At 37.9% G+C, this 19,703-nt stretch overlaps 1 protein-coding gene across 1 annotated transcript; it reads right to left on the reverse strand.

Annotated features, from left to right (window-relative positions):
* Positions 1 to 5,333: 5,333 nt before the first annotated feature.
* c1galt1b (core 1 synthase, glycoprotein-N-acetylgalactosamine 3-beta-galactosyltransferase 1b) lies at positions 5,334 to 11,841 on the reverse strand. The gene is made up of 4 exons (XM_015604004.3): positions 11,695 to 11,841; positions 9,008 to 9,365; positions 7,344 to 7,635; positions 5,334 to 5,743 (listed from the first exon to the last, which is right to left on the reverse strand). Exons 1-4 carry the CDS (start codon positions 11,831 to 11,833, stop codon positions 5,579 to 5,581), a joined length of 954 nt encoding a protein of 317 aa, XP_015459490.3. The 5' UTR covers positions 11,834 to 11,841; the 3' UTR covers positions 5,334 to 5,578.
* Positions 11,842 to 19,703: the final 7,862 nt, after the last annotated feature.

Raw genomic sequence — 19,703 nt, forward strand, 5'->3', positions numbered from 1 at the left:
TATATTTCTCTGTATGTCTTATTAATGTCAAATATTTTACAAATAATACTTGGAGAGCTTAGTAGAGAACTTATCTTTTACTTTTTTGTAAAGAATTGCGTTAATATATAATTTAATCCATTTAATTTTACCACCCAACATGCACATAAGTAATGTGCATGTTAAGCTTGACCCTTGAACCCAACAAACACAGCGAAAAACCTGTTTATAATTCCCAGTACACTGTGGGGACCCTTCTTCTATTTAGCAATTTTAGCGGCACTTACATGAGCCTAATGCTCCTGTGTGCATTCTGCCGCTCTTTGGTGCTATATATATATTTAAAACCTCATATTATATGGACTATAAGACGTGCCGTATTATTATAAGGTGCATTATCAATTAACGTCTATTTTCTGGTATATATTTTTATACATAAGACTTACTGGATAATAAGGTGTGTTTTAAGCAACAATAGTAAGGAACACGGGTGTTGCCATGTTTTTCTTTTAATTCAGCAATTCAATAAAACTAAAAAAAAAATTCTAGAGCTGTAGATTACATCAACACTTAAACACCAACATACAGAATGAATACCGGTAATATAATTTACTCAGTAAAAAACAGGGAGTCACAGTAACCGAAAGAAAAAGTGAATTTCGAATAAACGGCATTTGAAGCATGAGTTTTTGCAGTGTTTAGGAGCTCCAAAGAACTTGCATTCACCTTCCACAGAAGAGAAGCTACGTTTAAAACATCAAAACTCAAAACATCCATGCATCTGCTCTTACTATTCTAAGGAGCAGAAACCAACACCAGCACAGCTTTACCCAGAGAAATGGCTCTGTTCTCAAGCTCTGGTTAAGCAGTGGTAAGAATGATTGGAGCGAACATATATGGAAGTTTGGGTGGATGTTTTAAATTGAGCTCCTTCAACCACAGACGCAGCTCCTCCTCTCTGGAAGCGGCGGACATCAGTTTGCAAGCTAGTTAGCTATACGGTGCCCCTACATATGCTCTACATAGCTGTAAATAAGGTTAAACAGCCTGTTGGAATTCTGGGTTGGCATAGCTAGCTACTTCATGATGGAAGTTTAATACAACTATAAACCATTTACTATGTGATTCTAAATTCTAAACCATTTTTTAGGTTATTCTAACAAAAATGTGGAAGAAACTCTTAAAAATTGGTCTGGCAGAATAAGGTGGATTCAGTCAGTCATTAATCTAAAAATTGTAATTTTTTAATCTACTACTGCATTTATACAGTGGTGTGAAAAAGTATTTGGCCTCTACAGATTTTTTTTTTTTTTTTTTTTTGCTTTTTTGCCATACTTACATTTTTCAGATTATCAACTTTAATATCATACAAATATAACCTTGGAAAATATAAAAAGCACTTAAATACTTTTATTTATTAAGGGAAAAAACTATCCAAACCAATCTAGCCCTTTGTGAAAAAGTGTTTGCTCCCCTATAAATTAACTGTGATTAATCACACCTAGCTGAGTTCAATTTCACTACTAACCACAACCATACCTGATTACTGCCAGACCTGTAGAATCAAGAAATCACTTAAATAGAACCTGTATGATCTAAAGAAACTCAAAAACAGATGAGAAAACAAAGTCATTGATCATCTATCAGTCTGGAAAATATTACAAAGTCATTTCTAAAGCTTTGGGACTCCAGAGAACCACAGTGATTCACTATTATTCACTAATGGAGAAAACACAGAACACTGGTGAACCTTCACAGGAGTGGGCGGCCTACTGAAATTAATCCAAAAGGGTATGAACAATTCATCCAGGAGGTCCCAAAAGAACCCAGAACAACATTTAAAGAACTGCAGGATCTCACTTAAAGCCTCAGTTAAGATCAGTGTTAATGATTCAATAATAAGAAAGAGACTGGGTGAAAATGGTCTACATGGGAGAATTCCAAGATAAAAATCAAACACTGATGATCAAAAAAAACACAACCACCCATCTCACATTTACCAACAAACATCCTGATGATCTCCAGAACTTTGTATAAATATTCTTTGGACTGACGAAACAAAAGTGGAACTTTTTTTTAGAAAAGTTTGTGTTACATCTGGCATAAAACTAAAACTAACACATCATTTTAGAAGAAGAACATCATACTGAACATAAAACGTAAAGCATGGTGGTGGTAGTGTGATGATCTGGGGCTGCTTTGCTGCTTCAGGGTCTGGACAACTTGCTGAAATAATAATAGAAGCAGGAATTCTGCTAAAGGAGAATATCTGACCATCTGTTCGTGACCTCAAGCTCAGGTGTACTTGGGTTCTGCAGCAGGACAATGACCCAAAGCACACAAACACAAAAAGTCCACATCTGTATGACTTATTAAAAAAACTAAATTAAGGATTTGGAGGGTCTAATTAAAGTCTGATTGTTTGAGATGCTGTGGATGATCTTAAACAGGATGTTTATACTTAAGTTATCAGTAATGCTCAACCAAGGGTAGCACAACCAAGTTATTAAGTTTAGAGGGCAAACATATTTACACATTTACACAGGGCTAGATTGGTTTGGATAGTTTTTACCTTTATTAAATTAAATCATCCTTCAAAAAGTGATTTTTATATTTACTCAGGTTATCTTTGTCTGATATTAAAGTTTGTTTGATAATCTGAAAAATATAAGAACGACAATTTAAGGGGTTAAAATAATCAAATTAAAGTCACATCCTGTGCAAATGACTATAATATCCTCGTACTGCTGATATATGGCAACTACATGCAGAGAAATCTTTAAAAATAAAGACACTCCAGGTCAGAACCAAGCACACTCACCACTCACCAGTGCCAAGTGGCATCAGCGAGTAGAGCAAGCTCAGATCCTTCAGGAGCAAAGGCCTCACTCTGAGTGGGCACGAGAGGCAGCACTGATAATCAGCAGCCCCCCGTATCCCACTCTAAAGGTCCTGCAGTGTGGCCTCGTCCTCTCCAGAAATCACTTTAGGCCCAGTATCTATATCTGAAAACCATATCTCACAGCTTCTTCAGCCTTTCCTCGAGAGCGCGGAGGACTGCAAGTGACGCCATTAATATTCATCCTTTCCAGCGTGCTGTTCTTCATCCAGCCTGGTGTGTGTTGAGTTTGCTCTGAATAAGCTGTTTTACTGAAGAGCAAAGATAAAAGCTACTTTTAGTTTCTTACATAAACCAGTGTCTTCATCATACTACTTGAAACTGTCGCTCAGACGAAGATATATGTTGTTTAATATTCAATAAAATATTTTACAAACAAAAATAGTCTTTTTATTTTATGTACTGTCCTGTGTTCACTATTTAATGTTTTAGGCTATTCTAAAATTCTGAAATACACCTGGGAGGGGAAGTGGTGATTTTCCCACTCTTCCAGAAATGTACGTACATTTCCGGAAAATGTCCTAAAAAACTGAACTACGTATTTCAGTATAGCAACGCAAGTCAGTATAGTTCCCATGATCCTTCAAAATGATGTGTTTCCATGTCGAAAGCTATAAAAGGAGTAGCATTTGAAAAACAACGCAAATAGAATAACAATAATAAGAAGATTACGAAGAACAGTACGTTGGCTTTTTCAAGCCAATTTAATAATATTGTTAAAATGTTAATGAAGGGATTCAGAGCAGGTTTTCTGCAAAATATATTTATTCAGAAAAGCTTACAGTACAGTAGGAGTCGAAGTCCTTATAGAGACTGGGCACTTTTTTGCAGTTTTATTTGCTAGACTTAAATCTGTTTGCATTGGGAGAGACCAAAATACTGGAAACTATCGGATTTCCATTTTAGAAACATATTTTTAATTACTGATAAAATCTGATAAAACATCAACACTTATAGCATTTGACTCAATAATGCATGTTATGGCTGCTGCACCTGCACAGATCTCCAAAGTGAGGGGTGGATTCCCCACCAGCACACCTGACCCTCTCAGGCTTTCTGCAGCACCAGCAAGCTGATTGGCTGTTTTTGCTGAAGGGCAGGACTTTGTCCTGGAATGGGCCCCATTATTAGCTTTATGAGAGAAAAAATGGTCCACTTGCAATTTTGCAGAGTGAGTCCAAAATGAATGGGTTCATATGAAGCATTTGAACAAAATCATAGTTTTGGGTACTCATTTTCGCAACACACAGCAATTTCTGATGTTTCTGTTCTGAAGACAAAGTTTTGAAAGCTTTTAAACTGCAGTTTTAAGCCTCTTAAACATGCTCTAGCTGTAACTCCAGGATTAGCTCACCAATCAGTCAACTCACAGTAGCAGCAATGCTATAATGCTAGTGCATTTACTGCCTAAAATCCATTAAAAATAAATATACAAGTACGTTTTCTTTCAGCAAAAAAACAACTAAACTTGATTCTACTTTCTCGAATTTAAGGAAAATCCTAGACAAGTAGTTAATAACTATTTTTTCTTTGAGTTTTTCACTGTTTACCCCATTCATTGAGGACTCAATTGCAGGCCACATTTAAGCACATTTAACATTTCATCCAACCAAATAAGCAACACACTTACTGTTTAATGCAAAAAAGGACATATAATACCTAATGAAGGCATTATTTCACACATTTAAAATTTAAATTTAAACATTAAAAAAACCTGTGTGACCAAATATATAGGCTTTGATTAACCCTACTGTTTGTGTCAATTTGACCCGTTTTGAAGTTTGAAAATCTAGGAAAAATAGTAAAAAAAATATTTTTTTAGTATGAAACTTTTTCTGCTAGCCTTAATTAGTGTGAACAACATATAATTTAAAAATGGTTCATCTCACATATTTGCAACCAACCCCTGAAAAAACTACAAAAACTAAAATTAAATTGCAATGTTATGTTTCAATGTTATGTAAAACTATTGTTTGTTGTATGTTGGTCTTTTAAAAGTAATAAAATAATGAAACATTAAAAAAGTTTGAACATGTATTTTTTCATAAAAAAACGAGTAAATTATCCTAATTGAAGCATTACCTGTTAGAGGTAGGGAACATCATTGCACTAAAAATTTATAGAATAATTAGTAATGGAGTTAGAAAAAAAATTACACTGCTTGTTAGGATTTTTTTGGGTTTCAGACATTTTTTGGATAATTAAACATGCACCAGTTTAAAATGACCCTGGAACACCACTGCTGTTCCTGACAAATGAACATAACAGGAGAGTTAAGGAAAAAAAAAAATCTTTGGGACAGCCAGGTTTATTCACATTGTCTATTTTGTTGAGTGATGGTGTGCTTTATAAATGAGTAAAAATGTAATCAAACAAGGAGCAATATTTTAACTGTATTAAATTGTAACTTATTGTTCATTTACATAGATATATATAATATATAATATATATAACATATAATATAACACTTTTTGTGATGTTGTATATAAAATTTAAAAGGCACGGGTAGGTTCACTGGTGGGTTTTGATATTAAATTAAAATGTTTATATCTGTTTTGCAGTCATAAAGACACATATTTACTTACACTGTAGAAAAATCAGTCAATAAGCTTCCCTAAATTGAACTATTTGTCATCAAATGATGACTATTTACATCATAAGTACCGAGTTATGTAGAAAATCCCGTTTTAGTTGAGAGTATTAACTGTGTGAATAGTCCGCTGTGCAGTTGAGTGTGTCGGCAGGGTTGAATCTGTATTTGTATCCGAAAGGATGCAGGTGATAGGTGTAATACTGCAGCTCATACATCTGCTCTGGTCTGATGTAATGGAAGCTTATGGCAAAATCTGAGCAGCAGCCTGGGCCCTGTGAACACACACACACACACACACACACACACACACACACACACACAAACACACACACACACAATAACTATTACTTACACTATGTTAATGAATCATGAACAGTGTGAAAATGTAAAGACGCTAGCCATTTTGATGCCCTTTGCACAAATGGATTCTTAATATTAATGTTTTAAAAATATTTGCAAATAAGTAATAGGAAAGGCACTAAACTAAATTTGCAATGGCACCAAGCAAAACAAGGTCAAAAACGAGAGATAAACACAGGCTATGGAAAAACACCTTGTATGAGGATAAACTGTCAATACTCAGCAAAGACTAAGAGCAAATGCACCCCTTATATAGGGCTAAACTATGTGACTAGTACTCAGGTGATCTGCTTCCTTAAAGTGTCATGTGTTGAGTGACCGGGATTGAGCACAATGTGGGTTGTGTGGTGCATCCTGGGCAATGTAGTCCAGAGGCTGCAGATCGCAGGCAGAGCTAAATTTTGCATTTTATTTGAAAATAAAGGGAGTCTGGAGGAAGAGTGGAGAGGCACACAGTTTAAGCTGCTTGAGGTCTAGTGTGAAGTTTCTACCAATCAGTGATGGTTTGGAGAGACATGTCATCTGCTGCCATAATCAACAATAAAAAAAATAAAAATACTTAAAATAGATCACTCTGTGTGTTTAATACATCTGTATAATATATGAGTTTCACATTTTTAACTAAATTATTCAAATAAAGTAACTTTTCAACTATATTCTATTCAGTGCATTTTTGAGAGGCACTAGTACTCGTAACACTACGCATTTTAAAGGTCTATAGAACTGCATGCCCCTGCATATCTCCCACCCCCAAAGGTAAGCTTTAGCTTCACACACTTATGGCATTATGGTTGCTAATAACATGCCAAACCAAGCTTTTATATAGAAAGCTTGCACCCTTTTTAGCCTAACTTTAAGTCAGTCACCCACTCATGTTTAGCAGGCTGAAGGTTCTCCACAAGAGGGCACTATTGGTACTATATCCACTTTTAGTTCTTCGCCTCAGTGACACTGCGTGTCGTTGGTCTGCTCTACTTTGCTGGTGAACAGACAGTTAGATACTGTACCCCATCTGTTGATGCACAGTTTTTGGTTGGCGCTTAATTAGTGATCAGTTTCTGCTCACAGAGCCACTCTTGGCTTTTGGATGGTGGAATTTTGTCAACCAGGCCGTGCGGAAATAATCGGTACTTGGCGACTTGGTCATGAATGATCTGCCACCCAAATAGTATCCTGTCACCCGCAGTCCTGCGGCCGGAAAATGACCTCTGATTAAACGTGCAGTAACAGATGGACAACAGTCTGTAGCAGCACACCTAAACTGTGCACCTGTAAAGAAGGTGTTTCTGATAAACTGGCCAGTGAGTGAAAGCACAAGGTGGTGGTAGATATTTCTAAAAAGTAGTCAGTGAATGAAAACACATAGTGGTAGGTAGGTGTTTCTAATAAAGTGGCCACAGTGAGTGGAAGCACATGGTGGTAGTAAGTGTTTCTAATAAAGTGGCCAGTGAGTGGAAGCACAAGGTGGTAGGTAGGTGTTTCTAATAAAGTGGCCAGTGTCTGGACACTCACTCGTATTTTAGGGTAGTAGCTGTATTCGAATGTTGGTTTCTTGGTGCCTGGATTTAGGAGGTGCTGATCTGGTCTGAAGGGGTTAAATGCTTCCCTCTGCTCCTCATCTCTGGAATCTCCAGCCTTCACCCCCATGGTCTCCATGCACTGGCCCAGGGCCAAGTCCTCCACCGAGCTGGTGTGGGTGCACCGGCCCGAGCTGAAGCCCTGGATGAACCTCCGCAGCGCCTCTCTGCTCAGGACGTACCCCGCTCCACCGCTCATGTAGCCCTGCTTGATGAAAACCCTGAACCTGTGGAAGAGTGTTCAGACAGAAGATGATCTACTTTAAATATTAACAGTACAGAATTTGCATCATACACTATATGGACAAAAGTACAGGGGTGGGACAATGAAACTGAAACACCTGCCATTTTAGTGTGGGAGGTTTCATGGCTAAATTGGAGCAGCCTGGTGTTCAATCTTCATTAATTGCACATTGCACCAGTAAGAGCAGAGTGTGAAGGTTCAATTAGCAGGGTAAGAGCACAGTTCTGCTCTAAATACTGCAATGCACACAACATTATGGGTGACATACCAGAGTTCAAATAAAGGGGAAAAAATTGTTGGTGCACGTCTTGCTGACACATCTGTAACCAATACAACTCTCCTGTTTCCACCAGAACTGTCCGTCGGGACAATAAATTATTGTGTTCTATAACCAGGTGTTTCAGTTTCATTGTCCAACCCCTGTATTGGGACACGATCTGGATGCACCTGCCATGCTTTCCATGCAGAGGGAAATAGGCAGTAACATGCATGACCTCAATCAGAGGTGGATTAATTACTTTGCTATTTTAAAAGAGATGAGCAACATTTGAATATTTGTGATTGCACATTATTGTATCTCCCCATTTGTCTAATTGTACGTCTTTTAATCTTTATTTTATATCTGCTGCACAGACTCTTTAACCTTTAAGCTCTTTGCTCACCCAAATAAAGTTTTCAGGAGAGAAATCTGTGTAGAGTAATATCCAGCGCTCATTTGACTTTAAAAGAAAATGTTTTTTTTTTATTATTACAGTTTTATTTACTTAACTTAGCTTTACAGAGCAACACCCCTGTTCCTTCCAACTGTTGCACAATGCCAGAAAATAGACGTTCATTCAGAGTGCGCCTTATACTCAGGGGCATCTTATAGTGCGAAAAATATACAATTACTTGTTTAGTTTAGCTTTTGGTAATTAATGTTTTTCCCTTTAGATCAAGGTTGCAGATCCAGGGATTTGTGGACACAGGGAATTGTGGTAAACTGAGTTGCTGGTGCTGTTATCCACTACAACACAATGCATGCAGTCACTCAGGTTTGTGGACGGACGGTGGAGTGGGTGGATGCCGGTGTTTCAGGGTGCCTCCGTGTCTATGTTACCTTCTGGCTCTCTCTTTTAAGTTAGGATGTTTTGTTTATTATCTGCCGGAGTCATAAGCCACACTCTGATACTGTTTTATATTTTCTGTTCTCCACAAATCCAGTCAAAACTAATTCCATCTCTCTGCCTTCCTCTGAGTTACTGACTTCCCACTTGTCCAACCTGATAGAGGTCTGCGCAGGACTACTTTTGCCATGTAGCTTTGCCAAGTCTAAGGGCCAATATCATGAAGAGCTCTATGCTAAAGGTTCTAACCTGTGGCCAAAGTAGACCGGCTGCTCAGTGTCCTGCCTGCAGAGGAAGCGCCGCAGGTTCTCCATCACAACAAACGTGTCGTCATCCGCCTTGAGGAACCAGTCAGCGGTGTGGAGGTGATGGGTGTGGATGTACTGGAGGGCGCGGATGGTCTTCCAGTACAGCTGGTCCCGGCCCTCGGAGACGTTGAGGCCCACAGTGGGGAAGTCCGAGGTCTCAGAGCTCATGTAGAGCACGGCGTTGCAGTGCTGAGCCCAGGTCGCACGGACATGCTGAGTTCTGGTCTTCAGGTACTGGGGCGCGGTCATGACCCAACACAGCACTCGCACTTTTCTGCTCAACTGCTTCGCCAAATTATCTGAAAAGGTAAATACAGGTATTAAAAGTAACTTATTTTCTTATATTTCTTCTATATTTTCTTATTTCCTAACTTTGCATGCAGAATCTTTCATACAGCATCTAAAAGATGTTCAAAGGGCAACTTAATCAATCAACATGGCTGAACACCATCAGCCAATGAGCATTCAGCAGACATTTTGGCTGGCTTAATATTGCCCAATCTGGATGACACTTGGCAGTTATGTTCAGGTGGAGACACTGTAGTGACCTGCAAAGTGCTGAAACAATCCGGCCACTGGGGGGCGCTGTTCCAAAAAATCTAGTATGTGTCAATCATGCTGTACTATTTTGACATCTAATTGTTTTTGCCATATTTAATACAGTGGCTCTGACAAATTTGTCAATACAACTATGCTTAAAAAGTGCTTTGTTTATTCATGATTGCTAATTGTTTGAAAATAGCTATATTGAAACTACTCTCTGGATATTTGGCCTATCACCTGCATTTCGGTCTTGTTGCACACTGTAGAATCTCTAGGTAAATATTCATTAAAAACATTTGTGAAAATTTCGCATACAATACTCTCCAGGCATCAAGCAATCTGAGCGTTCTTGGAATTTCTAACCTAAATTGCTGTAACTCTGCAGAATTTGCTGTAATCTCACAATGTCAAAGAGCTTAATAACAGGTGAAAGACTTTTGATCATTTCTAAATGTGACAGAGTGTCTCCAATTGTGTTAGACCTTCTTACACATCATCATCCTCTGCTCTAGTAGGCACCATTGTGCCAGTTGGTGCTTGATGAAGCACCATTAAATTCAGAACTAGATTTAGAATAACTTTGTAATTACATGTCATATCAGACAATGCACTCCTTTGTGTTAATGTAAACTTGTTTGGTCAAATATTTCAGCTTGTTTTGCAAAGGTTCAAAGGTCAATCTGAATACCACTTTGTGAACATTCTGGTTGAAGCCAACTGATCAATACCAATAGCATGTAGACACCTTTTGACTAGTTCTAACTCACTTGATGAATATCCTACAAACTTCAATAGATTTGCATGTGAATTTTAGCACTGATGTTGACAGGCCTCTGCTCAACATTAATAACAGGTGAAAAACTTGATTATCTCTAAATGTGACAGGGCATCTCCAATCATATTAGCCCTTTTTACACAACACCATTCTATGCTCTAGTAGGCCCCATTGTGCCAGTTGGTGCTTGAACCCGCAGATTGCCGCTTGCGGCTATATTTTTTATGTATTTTTTGACCACTCTCTTGCCTACCGCTTTTATAGTTTTGGATATCTCGTGTTTGACCCCGGCTTGCCTGACTACTCTCTCTGGTATGATGTTTATATTTGCTGCTATTTGGTTTCTGAACCTGCCTGTCCCTCACAATTCCTGTATGTCCAGCCGCTTTGTTAATAAACTTTGTGATTCGTATCTATGTATAAAAGTAAGAAATGTGATTTATAAACTGTTTATAATCACTTTGCAATATTATTTTAAACATGTTAACTTCACCAATGTAAGGTTTTAAAATGTATGAAATGTCTACAGTCATTATTACAGTAAAAATGTTGCACAATGAAAAAGCTCTTCTGCGGAAAGACATGAATGATCAGGTTCTTAAACAGGAAGTTTCTTTGTTTAACTTTAGGTCTTGTTTCATCAAGCAATAACCATTAAGTCCTTGAGCTATTTGTACGTGATTTGAATGTTTAAACATCCTATTCATTTTATAAAGGTTACTCTTCATACACTTAAATTGTTTATATTGTTAGTGGTGCATGTGGTGTGATGGTCCTTTTTTTTTTTTAATCAGTTAACGAGGTTAAAATAAGTGTTTTTACACAGGTAGGAAAGTATACAAGATAAGTTAAGTATGATAAGCTTCTAATGGACAAAATAAATGTTTTCATTTATTTATATATTTTTAAACTATTTTCTACATTGTAGATTCATATTAAAGACATGAAAACGTTTAGAGGACACATATGGAATTATGTAGTAAAGAGTAAAAAAGTGTTTGTCCTCCACAATCCCCTGATCTAAACCTGATCAAATTAGATGGTTGATTAGGGATGAGCTGGAGCTTCACAGCATAAAGGAAAAGCAGCAACTAATTTTCAAGCACCTCCAGAAACTCCTTCAAGACATTGAGAAAACTATTCCAGGTGACTCTACCTCATGAAGACTCTGAGATTGAAATACCAAGAGTGTGCAGATCTGTCCACAAAGATAAATGTGCTACGTAGAATCTAAATCTAAAGTATAAAACAGATTCTGGATTGTTTAACAGTTTTTATTTACAGAATAAGGACTTCAGCTTTAATCATACCTGTTCTCCATGCAGACACATTGTATCCAGTGTAAACACCATTCTGATCTTCTCCAACTATTTGAAACCCAGTCTTCACGAACTGAAGAACCAGACTGAAACCAAGAAACGCTCCACAAATGAAGAGTCTCTGCCCCATCCTGAAGCATTAGCTGCTGGGTAAATTACAACAGCATGATTAAAATAACGCTGGGATGTGAGAAAACTCCCAGTTTCAGTGAACAACTGCTTAAATCTCCAAGTGTAAAAAGATGACTGTGAGTTTAGACTTTAGAATTAGTCAGTTTTAGAATTTAAAATATATTAAAGTTGAACCAGCATTACAATTATAATTATATAAAAAGAAAGCTACGTAAGCACATTAAAAACTGGTAAAAGTAAATTAACAATTTACAACCCAGAGAGAGAGAGAGAGAGAGAGAAACAAGAGAGAGAAACAGAGTAAGGGACAGAGAGAGAAAGAGAGAGAGAGAGAGAGAGAGAGAGAGAGAGAGAGAGGAGAGAGAGAAAAGAGAAACCGACAGACATATACAGGAATAAAAGAAAGACATAAAGAGAGAAAGACAGAGAGAAAAACAAGAGAGAGAAACAAAGTAAAGGACAGAGAGAGAAAGTGAGAGAGAGACAGGGTGAGACAGAGTGTGAGAGAGAGAAAAATAGAAAGAGAAGAGAAAGAGAGAAATACAAGAAAGAGAGAGAGAGAGAGAGAGAAACAGGGTGAGAGAGTGTGAGACAGAGAGATAGGGAAAAATAGAAAGAGAAAAGAAAGAGAGAAATACAAGAAAGAGAGAGAGACAGAAGAAAGAGAGAGAGACCTAGAGGGAGAGAAAGAGAGTTAGATACAGAGAGAAAAAGAGAGAAGAGAAAGAAAGAAAGACCTAGAGAATGAGAGAAAGAAAGACAAGAGAGTAAGACATAGAGGAAGATAGAAAGACAGAGAGAAAAAACAAGGTAGATAGACAGAGAGAACAGAGAAAAACAAGAGAGAGAAACACAAAGTGAGAGACAGAGAGTGAGACAGAGAGAGAAATAGGGAGAGACAGAGAGAGAAAAGAAAGAGAGTAAAACCAAGAGAGAGAGACAGAGAAAAAAGAGAAAAACAAGAGAGAGAGAGAGAGAGAGAGAGAGGCATAGAGTGAAAGACAGAGAGTCAGACTGAGCGAGAGAGATAGGTAAAGATAGAGAGAGAAGAGAAAGCGAGTAAAACTGAGAGAGAGAGACAAAGAAGAGAAAGAGAAAAAGACAAGAGAGAGAGAGAAAGATAGAGAGAGAAGAAAAAGAGAATAAAACCAAGAGAGAGAGACAGAGTCAGACTGAGTGAGAGAGAAGAGAAAGCGAGTAAAACCGAGAGCGAGAGAGAGAGAGACAGAGAAGAGAAAGACAAAAGAGAGAGAAAGAAAAAGAGAGAAGAAAAAGAGAACAAAACCAAGAGAGAGAGAGAGAGAGAGAGAGTCAGAGTGAAAAAGAGAGAGAAAGCGAGAGAGGGAGAAGAGAAAGAGAGGAAGACCTACAGAGAGAAAGAGAGACAAAAGTGTAAGATAAGACGGAGACAGAAAGACAGAGAAAGACAAGAGAGTAAGAAAGACACTGAGTGAAAGACAGACTGAGCAAGAGAGAGATAGAGATAGAGAGGAAGACCTAGAGAGAGAGAAAGAAAGACAAGAGACAGAGAAAGAGAGAGAAAGAAATAGAGAAAGATAAGAGAGAGAAAGAGAGAGGGGTGGGCGGCACGGTGGTTTAGTGGTTAGCACGTTCGCTTCCCAGCACTGGGGTCTTGGGTTCAAGTCCCTATCTGGGTGGAGTTTCCATGATCTCCCCGTGTCTGCGTGGGTTTCCTCCCACAGTCCAAAAACATGGAGATCAGGTAAATTGGATACTCTAAATTGTCCAGAAAATTTGAATACTCTAAATTGATCTTTTGTGTATGTGTAAAAGTGTGTGGTATGTATGTAGGTTTGTGTGTGTGTAAATGTGTGTGCTATGTATGTAGGTTTGTGTGTGGGTAAAAGTGTGTGGTATGTATGTAGGTTTGTGTGTGTGTAAATGTGTGTGGTATGTATGTAGGTTTGTGTGTGTGTAAATGTGTGTATATCAGTGCCCAGATATGGACTGGCACTCTGTCCTGGGTAAATGCTGTAGTGCCAGATGCAGTCCTCCAAGTGGACGGGGTTGTTTCTGGTTGAGAGTACGCTGTGCGGTATTCGCTGCCGCTTCTCACCGGTGTGTGGATGAGTGTTGATGTGTAATGTGCTTGTGTGTAAAACGTGTTAATTGTAAAGTGTCCTTGGGTTTCTAGAAAGGCGCTATATAAGCTGAAATTCATTCATTCAGAGATAGAGAGGAAGACCTAGAGAGAAAGAAAGAAAGATGAGAGAGAAAGAGAGAAAGATAGAGAGGAAGACCTAGAGAGAGAAAGAAAGACAAGAGACAGAGGAAGACCTAGAGAGAGAGAAAGAAATAGAGAAAGATAAGCGAGAGAAAGAGATCTATCTATATATCTATCTAGTGAAAATACCATGTGAGAAACAATGTATTGGTAACCATTAATAAACTAATTGTAAACCATTTATAAACCCTTTATAAAGGTAGTCTTATTTTAAAGTGGTACCCAATTGATTAACAACGAAATGAGAGGTTTAATCAAAACTGCAATAACAAATCTGAATGTTATTTCACACATTCGAAAAACAAAACATAGACATAGCTCACCACCTTCCAGGTGTTTCCAGCCAGGAGAAAGCGTAAAGTGCAGATCTCACGGGAACGGAGAATCAGAGCTGTACAGGTTTACATTCACACACAGCCTGTGATGAGATAAATTCTGTGCAGATGATCCTACAGCTATAACCTCTGTCTGAGAGCAGTCTGTAGTGCTGGTGGGAAATTCAGAGGAAGTTCATTGTCTAAATATACTTAGGCTTTTATTAAAATGATCTAATAAAATAAAATGCAGAGCTCCGCCCTGCTCAATAAAAACTGTTCAAACTGGTTACACAAGATGAAGAACATATTTACACGCTTCCCCAGAGCTTCAGAACCTAGTATCCCTTCACAGAATAACAGTAATAGAGTATGAAGGTATGAATGTTTTGATGGATGTGTTAAATTTAAATGTTGTCTTCAACCACAGACGCAGCTCCCATCACTGATTGCAGAAACGTGGACAACTTTTATGGAGATGCGGATTTCATTTTCCAGCAGGACTTGGCACACTGGCAAAAGTACAATACCAATTGGTCTTATATAATACTCTCCGCTTTTAGACTCTTTTTCTGTTTTTTCTGCGCTACAAGTGCGCACCCTCTCCGCTTTTAGACTCTTTGGCCCGTTTTTCTGCACTACAAGTGCGCACCCTCTCCACTTTTAGACTCTTTGTCCGATTTTTCTGCTCTACAACTGCGCACCCTCTCCGCTTTTAGACTCTTTGTCCGATTTTTCTGCACTACAACTGCGCACCCTCTCCCCTTTTAGACTCTTTGGCCCGTTTTTCTGCGCTACAACTGCGCACCCTCTCCGCTTTTAGACTCTTTGGCCCATTTTTCTGCACTACAAGTGCGCACTCTCTCCGCTTTTAGACTCTTTGGCCCGTTTTTCTGCGCTAGAAATGCGCACTCTCTCTGCTTTTAGACTCTTTGGCCCGTTCCTGACACCTAGCGTTCATACTTTGAATCTCACATTATAAAAACCTGCTTAACAGCGGGCCAACTTTCATTCTATTTCTAAAATACCTCACGGGCCGCTCCAAAAAAGGAAATGGGCCGCAAATGGCCCGCAGGCCGTAGTTTGGACACCACTGAACTAGTATAATCACAGCAGTAGCTGCTTCAGAGTGCATTCACTTTAAATAGGATACGACCAAAAAGCATTTACAGGAGAACTCATTTAAAAGAGAAAATGGACTTTTGGTGTAGTAAAACGGGATAAAAAAAGTACTTACCTTTGTTGAATAGCACACCTCCGCTCTCCGGCAGCTTTCTGAGATCCAGTAATTCTGTGCAGTTTCTCCAAACATGCTTTAGAATGGATGATATGGGGCATATTTTGCCCCTGCAAATAAATAACTTTTTACACCTGTAGCGTAACCTAATCACCGCCTTGACTGTATTGACCAGGACTTTAGGTTGGGTTAGGAGAATAGGTTACGCTATGGAATGTAAACTGTGGTTTCTAATAAGCTTCTTCTGCACTTTTTAAGTTATTAATGCTTTGTTTTAAATGTCACGTCTCTCCAGATTCTAGCAAGAAGGTGTGGAGCTACTTTGAGTCTGGATATGAACTGACCAAATATTTAAACATGGATACAGAAGAAACAAACCTTTGAACATGGGCGTGTCAAAAAAAAAGGTAGATAACACATCATACTGAATAACGCATTACTTACACTACCAGTAAAAAAGTTGGACACACCTTAAATTCAGTGTTTCTTTTTCTAAGTAATCCAAACTATGAAAAAAAAAACAACATATGGAATTATTTATTAATCAAAAAAATTGTTAAAGGAGAACTCCAGTGTAAAATTAACTTTTGGTGTAGTAAAACATGATAAAGAGTATTAATCTCCGCTCTCCCGCAGCTTTCTGAGATCCAGCAAACTTGTGCAGCTGGTCCACACAGTCTAGAATGGGTTTTAAAGGGATATTTTTTGCCCCTGCAGATAAATCCCTTTTTATACTGTTTTCCAGACTCAAAGTAGCTCCACACTTCATTGGTAGAATCTGGAGAGCCCTGACATTTAAAATGAGGCATTATTAAAGCTCCACTAGGTAGGATTGAGATTTTGTGCTCGTAGGCTCCCCCTACAGTTGCAGAGTGTAATAAATATTTCAGGCGGATTAGTTTCTCTTTCTCGTTTTCTGGCTTTCACAGACATATTCGGTCTCTTTCCAGCTTCTGCCAGAGTGTCTGTATGTTAGTTTGTAAAGAATGAACCAGTAGTCCTTGTAGAACTGTTAGAACTAAAGGTTCGCTATTCCTCCTATTACACCTCAATGCAGCGCTGCAGTTAGTTTCAAGCTGTAATTTTACTTCTTTAAAAAGATAAAAAATCAAGCAAATCCTGCTTAGTGGGGCTTTAACTTAATGCCTCATTTTAAATAAATTAATACCATTAAAAAACACTGTTCAGAATCCGTAGCTTAACCTACATCTTAAGGTAATGGTAAAAGATGGCGGCTCCTGGAGATTAGAAGACGCTACGAGTTGTAAACAGTGTTTTTTTAAAAGCTTCTAGTGCACTTGTGGCTTTCCAGATTCTACCAATGAGGTGTGGAGCTACTTTGAGCCTGAATAACCATGTAAAAGGCAATTTATCTGCAGGGGCAAAATATGCCCCATATCATCCATTCTAAAGCATTTTTGGCCAAACTGTAAAAAAGTACTGGATCTTGGAAAACTGCAGGTGAATGGAGGTGTGCTATTCAACAAATATTAGTACTCTTTATCATGTTTTACTACACCAAAAGTTCATTTTACACCGGAAAAAAAACAGAATATGTTTTATATTTTAGATTCTTCAAAGTAGCACCTCTTGCTTCGATGACAGTTTTGCACATCTATAGCTGGATTTTCTCAGTCAGTTTTATGAGGTAGAGTCACCTGGAATTCAGGCTTTCAGTTAACAGCTGTGCTGAACTCATCAAGAGTTAATTACTTGAATTTCTTGTCTCTTAATGTGTTTGAGAGCATCAGTTGTAAAGTAGTGAAGAGGTAGAGTTACAGGTAAAAGATATCCTCAAGTGCAGTCACAAAGACCATCTAAAACATTATGATGGAACTGGCACTCATCAGGACTGCCTCAGGAAAGGAAGAGCAAGAGTTTCCTCTGTTGTACAGGATAAGTTCATCAGAGTTACCAGCCTCAGATAAGAGCACCTAAATGCTTCTTCACAGTATTTTGTATTTCGGTTTGTTTAACACTTTTAAGTTACTACATGATTCCTTATGTCTTCCTTCATAGTCTGGATCACTTCAGTATTCATTTACAATGTAGGGGAAAAAAAGGATTAAGAATGTCCAAACTTTGTCCCCACTGAAAAAAATGTCTCTGAAAGTCAAAATGAAACCCAGAATCTCCAAGACACTGGAACAGGTGTCCTAAATTCTGTGTGGGTGTAAAATTATCCAAAGATCATGCTAAGTAGAACACAGCAAGAAATGCTAATTACACATAATAGCCTACGCCAATTACAGACGCAACCCCAGTGCTCCCAGTCATTCCTGCTAAGAGCTAAATTATCCACTTCAGCTGAAGACTTCGGCCAGAAAACAAGTTACTGCTCAACTTTAATCAAGTTAACTTTGGTTCTTTAGTTTGGAAAGGAGATGCTAAGCTAACTTTGCTAACAAAACACTAGGAATAAATGGTTCTTGTCTCAGCTAATACTAATGCATCTAAAAATATATATATAATATCATTGAGAAGTTACTTTATTTCAGTAAATCAGTTGACAATTTGAAACATATATTATATACAGTTTTAAAGAAAAATAAGAAACCACTTAAAATTATGAGTTTCTTTAATTTTACCAAATTAAAAATATAGAAGAATATAATCAAGAGGAAGATGGATGATCACAAGCCATCAAACCAAACTGAACTGCTTGGATTTTTGCACCAGGAGTAAAGGCAAAAATTTATCCAAAAGCAGTGTGTAAGACTGGTGGAGGAGAACATGATGCCAAGATGCATAAAATATGTGATTAAAAACCAGAGTTATTCCACCAAATATTGATTTCTGAACTCTTAAAACTTTATGAATATGAACTTGTTTTCTTTGCATTATTTGAGGTCTGAAAGCTCTGCATCTTTTTGTTATTTTAGTTATTTCGGAATTTCTACAAATAAATGCATTTCTGCCTGTCAGACATTTCCCGATCCTTGTCAATCAGCAAGCCATAAATCAAAAGGTCATAAATCAAGCAATCAATCAGGGTTCATAAATAAAATTTTGACAGATAGTGTATGGTAAATACTACTTATATTCCTATAAATAGCAAAATTAAAAAAAAAAAAAAACGTAGTCTCAGACTCAGTAACTGAAGTGATATCTTAATTTTTTCGAGAGCTGTAGAGGTATTACAAACAGAGTGATCTATTTTAAGCATTTATTTATTTTATAGTTGATCATTATGGCTTACAGCCAAATGAAAATCCAAAAATCAGTGTCTCAGAAAAAAAAAAAAAGTCTTATATAAATGAAATCCCCCTTTTTCCAGACCAAGCATCTCAGACTGCCTTCACTGAACTTTCAGGACAGAAGTAAAGTGGATTTAAAAGTGGTCTACCCAATCTACCCAAAACGTACCCAAAACTACCCTAAATATGCCTCTGTGAATCTTTTTTACAGGGCAGCAAGGGAAGCACTTTTTCGCCGTCTTGTGGCAAAACTCAATGTCTAAGTAGATCACACCCATAATCATAAGCCCTAGATCAGAGGTCTGCAATTAAGTTTGGCCGTGGGCCAGATATTTTCCAAGCCACTAAAATTAAATTATAGGATGGAGTGCTACAGACTAGTAGCTCTCCAGCCCAGAGGGTTGTTAAACCCAATTGCAGAACGATTTATCTGAAAGCAGTAAACCCAAGAAGAAAGGAAAAAAAATAAATAAATACACACACCGCTCCTCACGCAGGATCGAACCCGCCGGATTTTTCCACTGGATATTCAGTTTGCTTGGTAGCTACAACTCAGCTACACCAGGTAACGAACTGAAAGAGCACAATGCAGGTCCTGCAGAAAACTGGCCTGTTCAAGCCAAGTCTGTCAATCACTTTATTCTTCCTTATGATATAGAACAATAAGCTTTTAGGAACGAATTTCTGGGGGAAATAAAAATGTGGCAATATCAGCACAGGAAAAAATTAACTGTTGGAATTATTGTAACACTGCATATGGATGGACAGTTTAAAGGAAAACCAGCCAGCAGAGGCACTAGTCCTGTGGTGTTTTCACTTTTGAGAGACGTTGAACTGTCCATGCTCAAATTATTTAATATATACTGTAATTTATC

This window comes from Astyanax mexicanus, chromosome 1 (genome assembly GCF_023375975.1).
Source record: "Astyanax mexicanus isolate ESR-SI-001 chromosome 1, AstMex3_surface, whole genome shotgun sequence".
Taxonomy (NCBI): domain Eukaryota; kingdom Metazoa; phylum Chordata; class Actinopteri; order Characiformes; family Acestrorhamphidae; genus Astyanax; species Astyanax mexicanus.

Excerpts from the sequence above, each read along its gene's own strand:
- c1galt1b (XM_015604004.3), bottom strand. The coding sequence starts at position 11,833 with ATGGGGCAGAGACTCTTCATTTGTGGAGCGTTTCTTGGTTTCAGTCTG. Across the intron at positions 7,636-9,007 it reads CCGGTCTACTTTGGCCACAG|GTTCAGGGTTTTCATCAAGC; the intron begins GTTAGAACCTTT and ends ACTCTTCCACAG. Across the intron at positions 5,744-7,343 it reads GCTACTACCCTAAAATACGA|GGCCCAGGCTGCTGCTCAGA; the intron begins GTGAGTGTCCAG and ends GTGTGTTCACAG.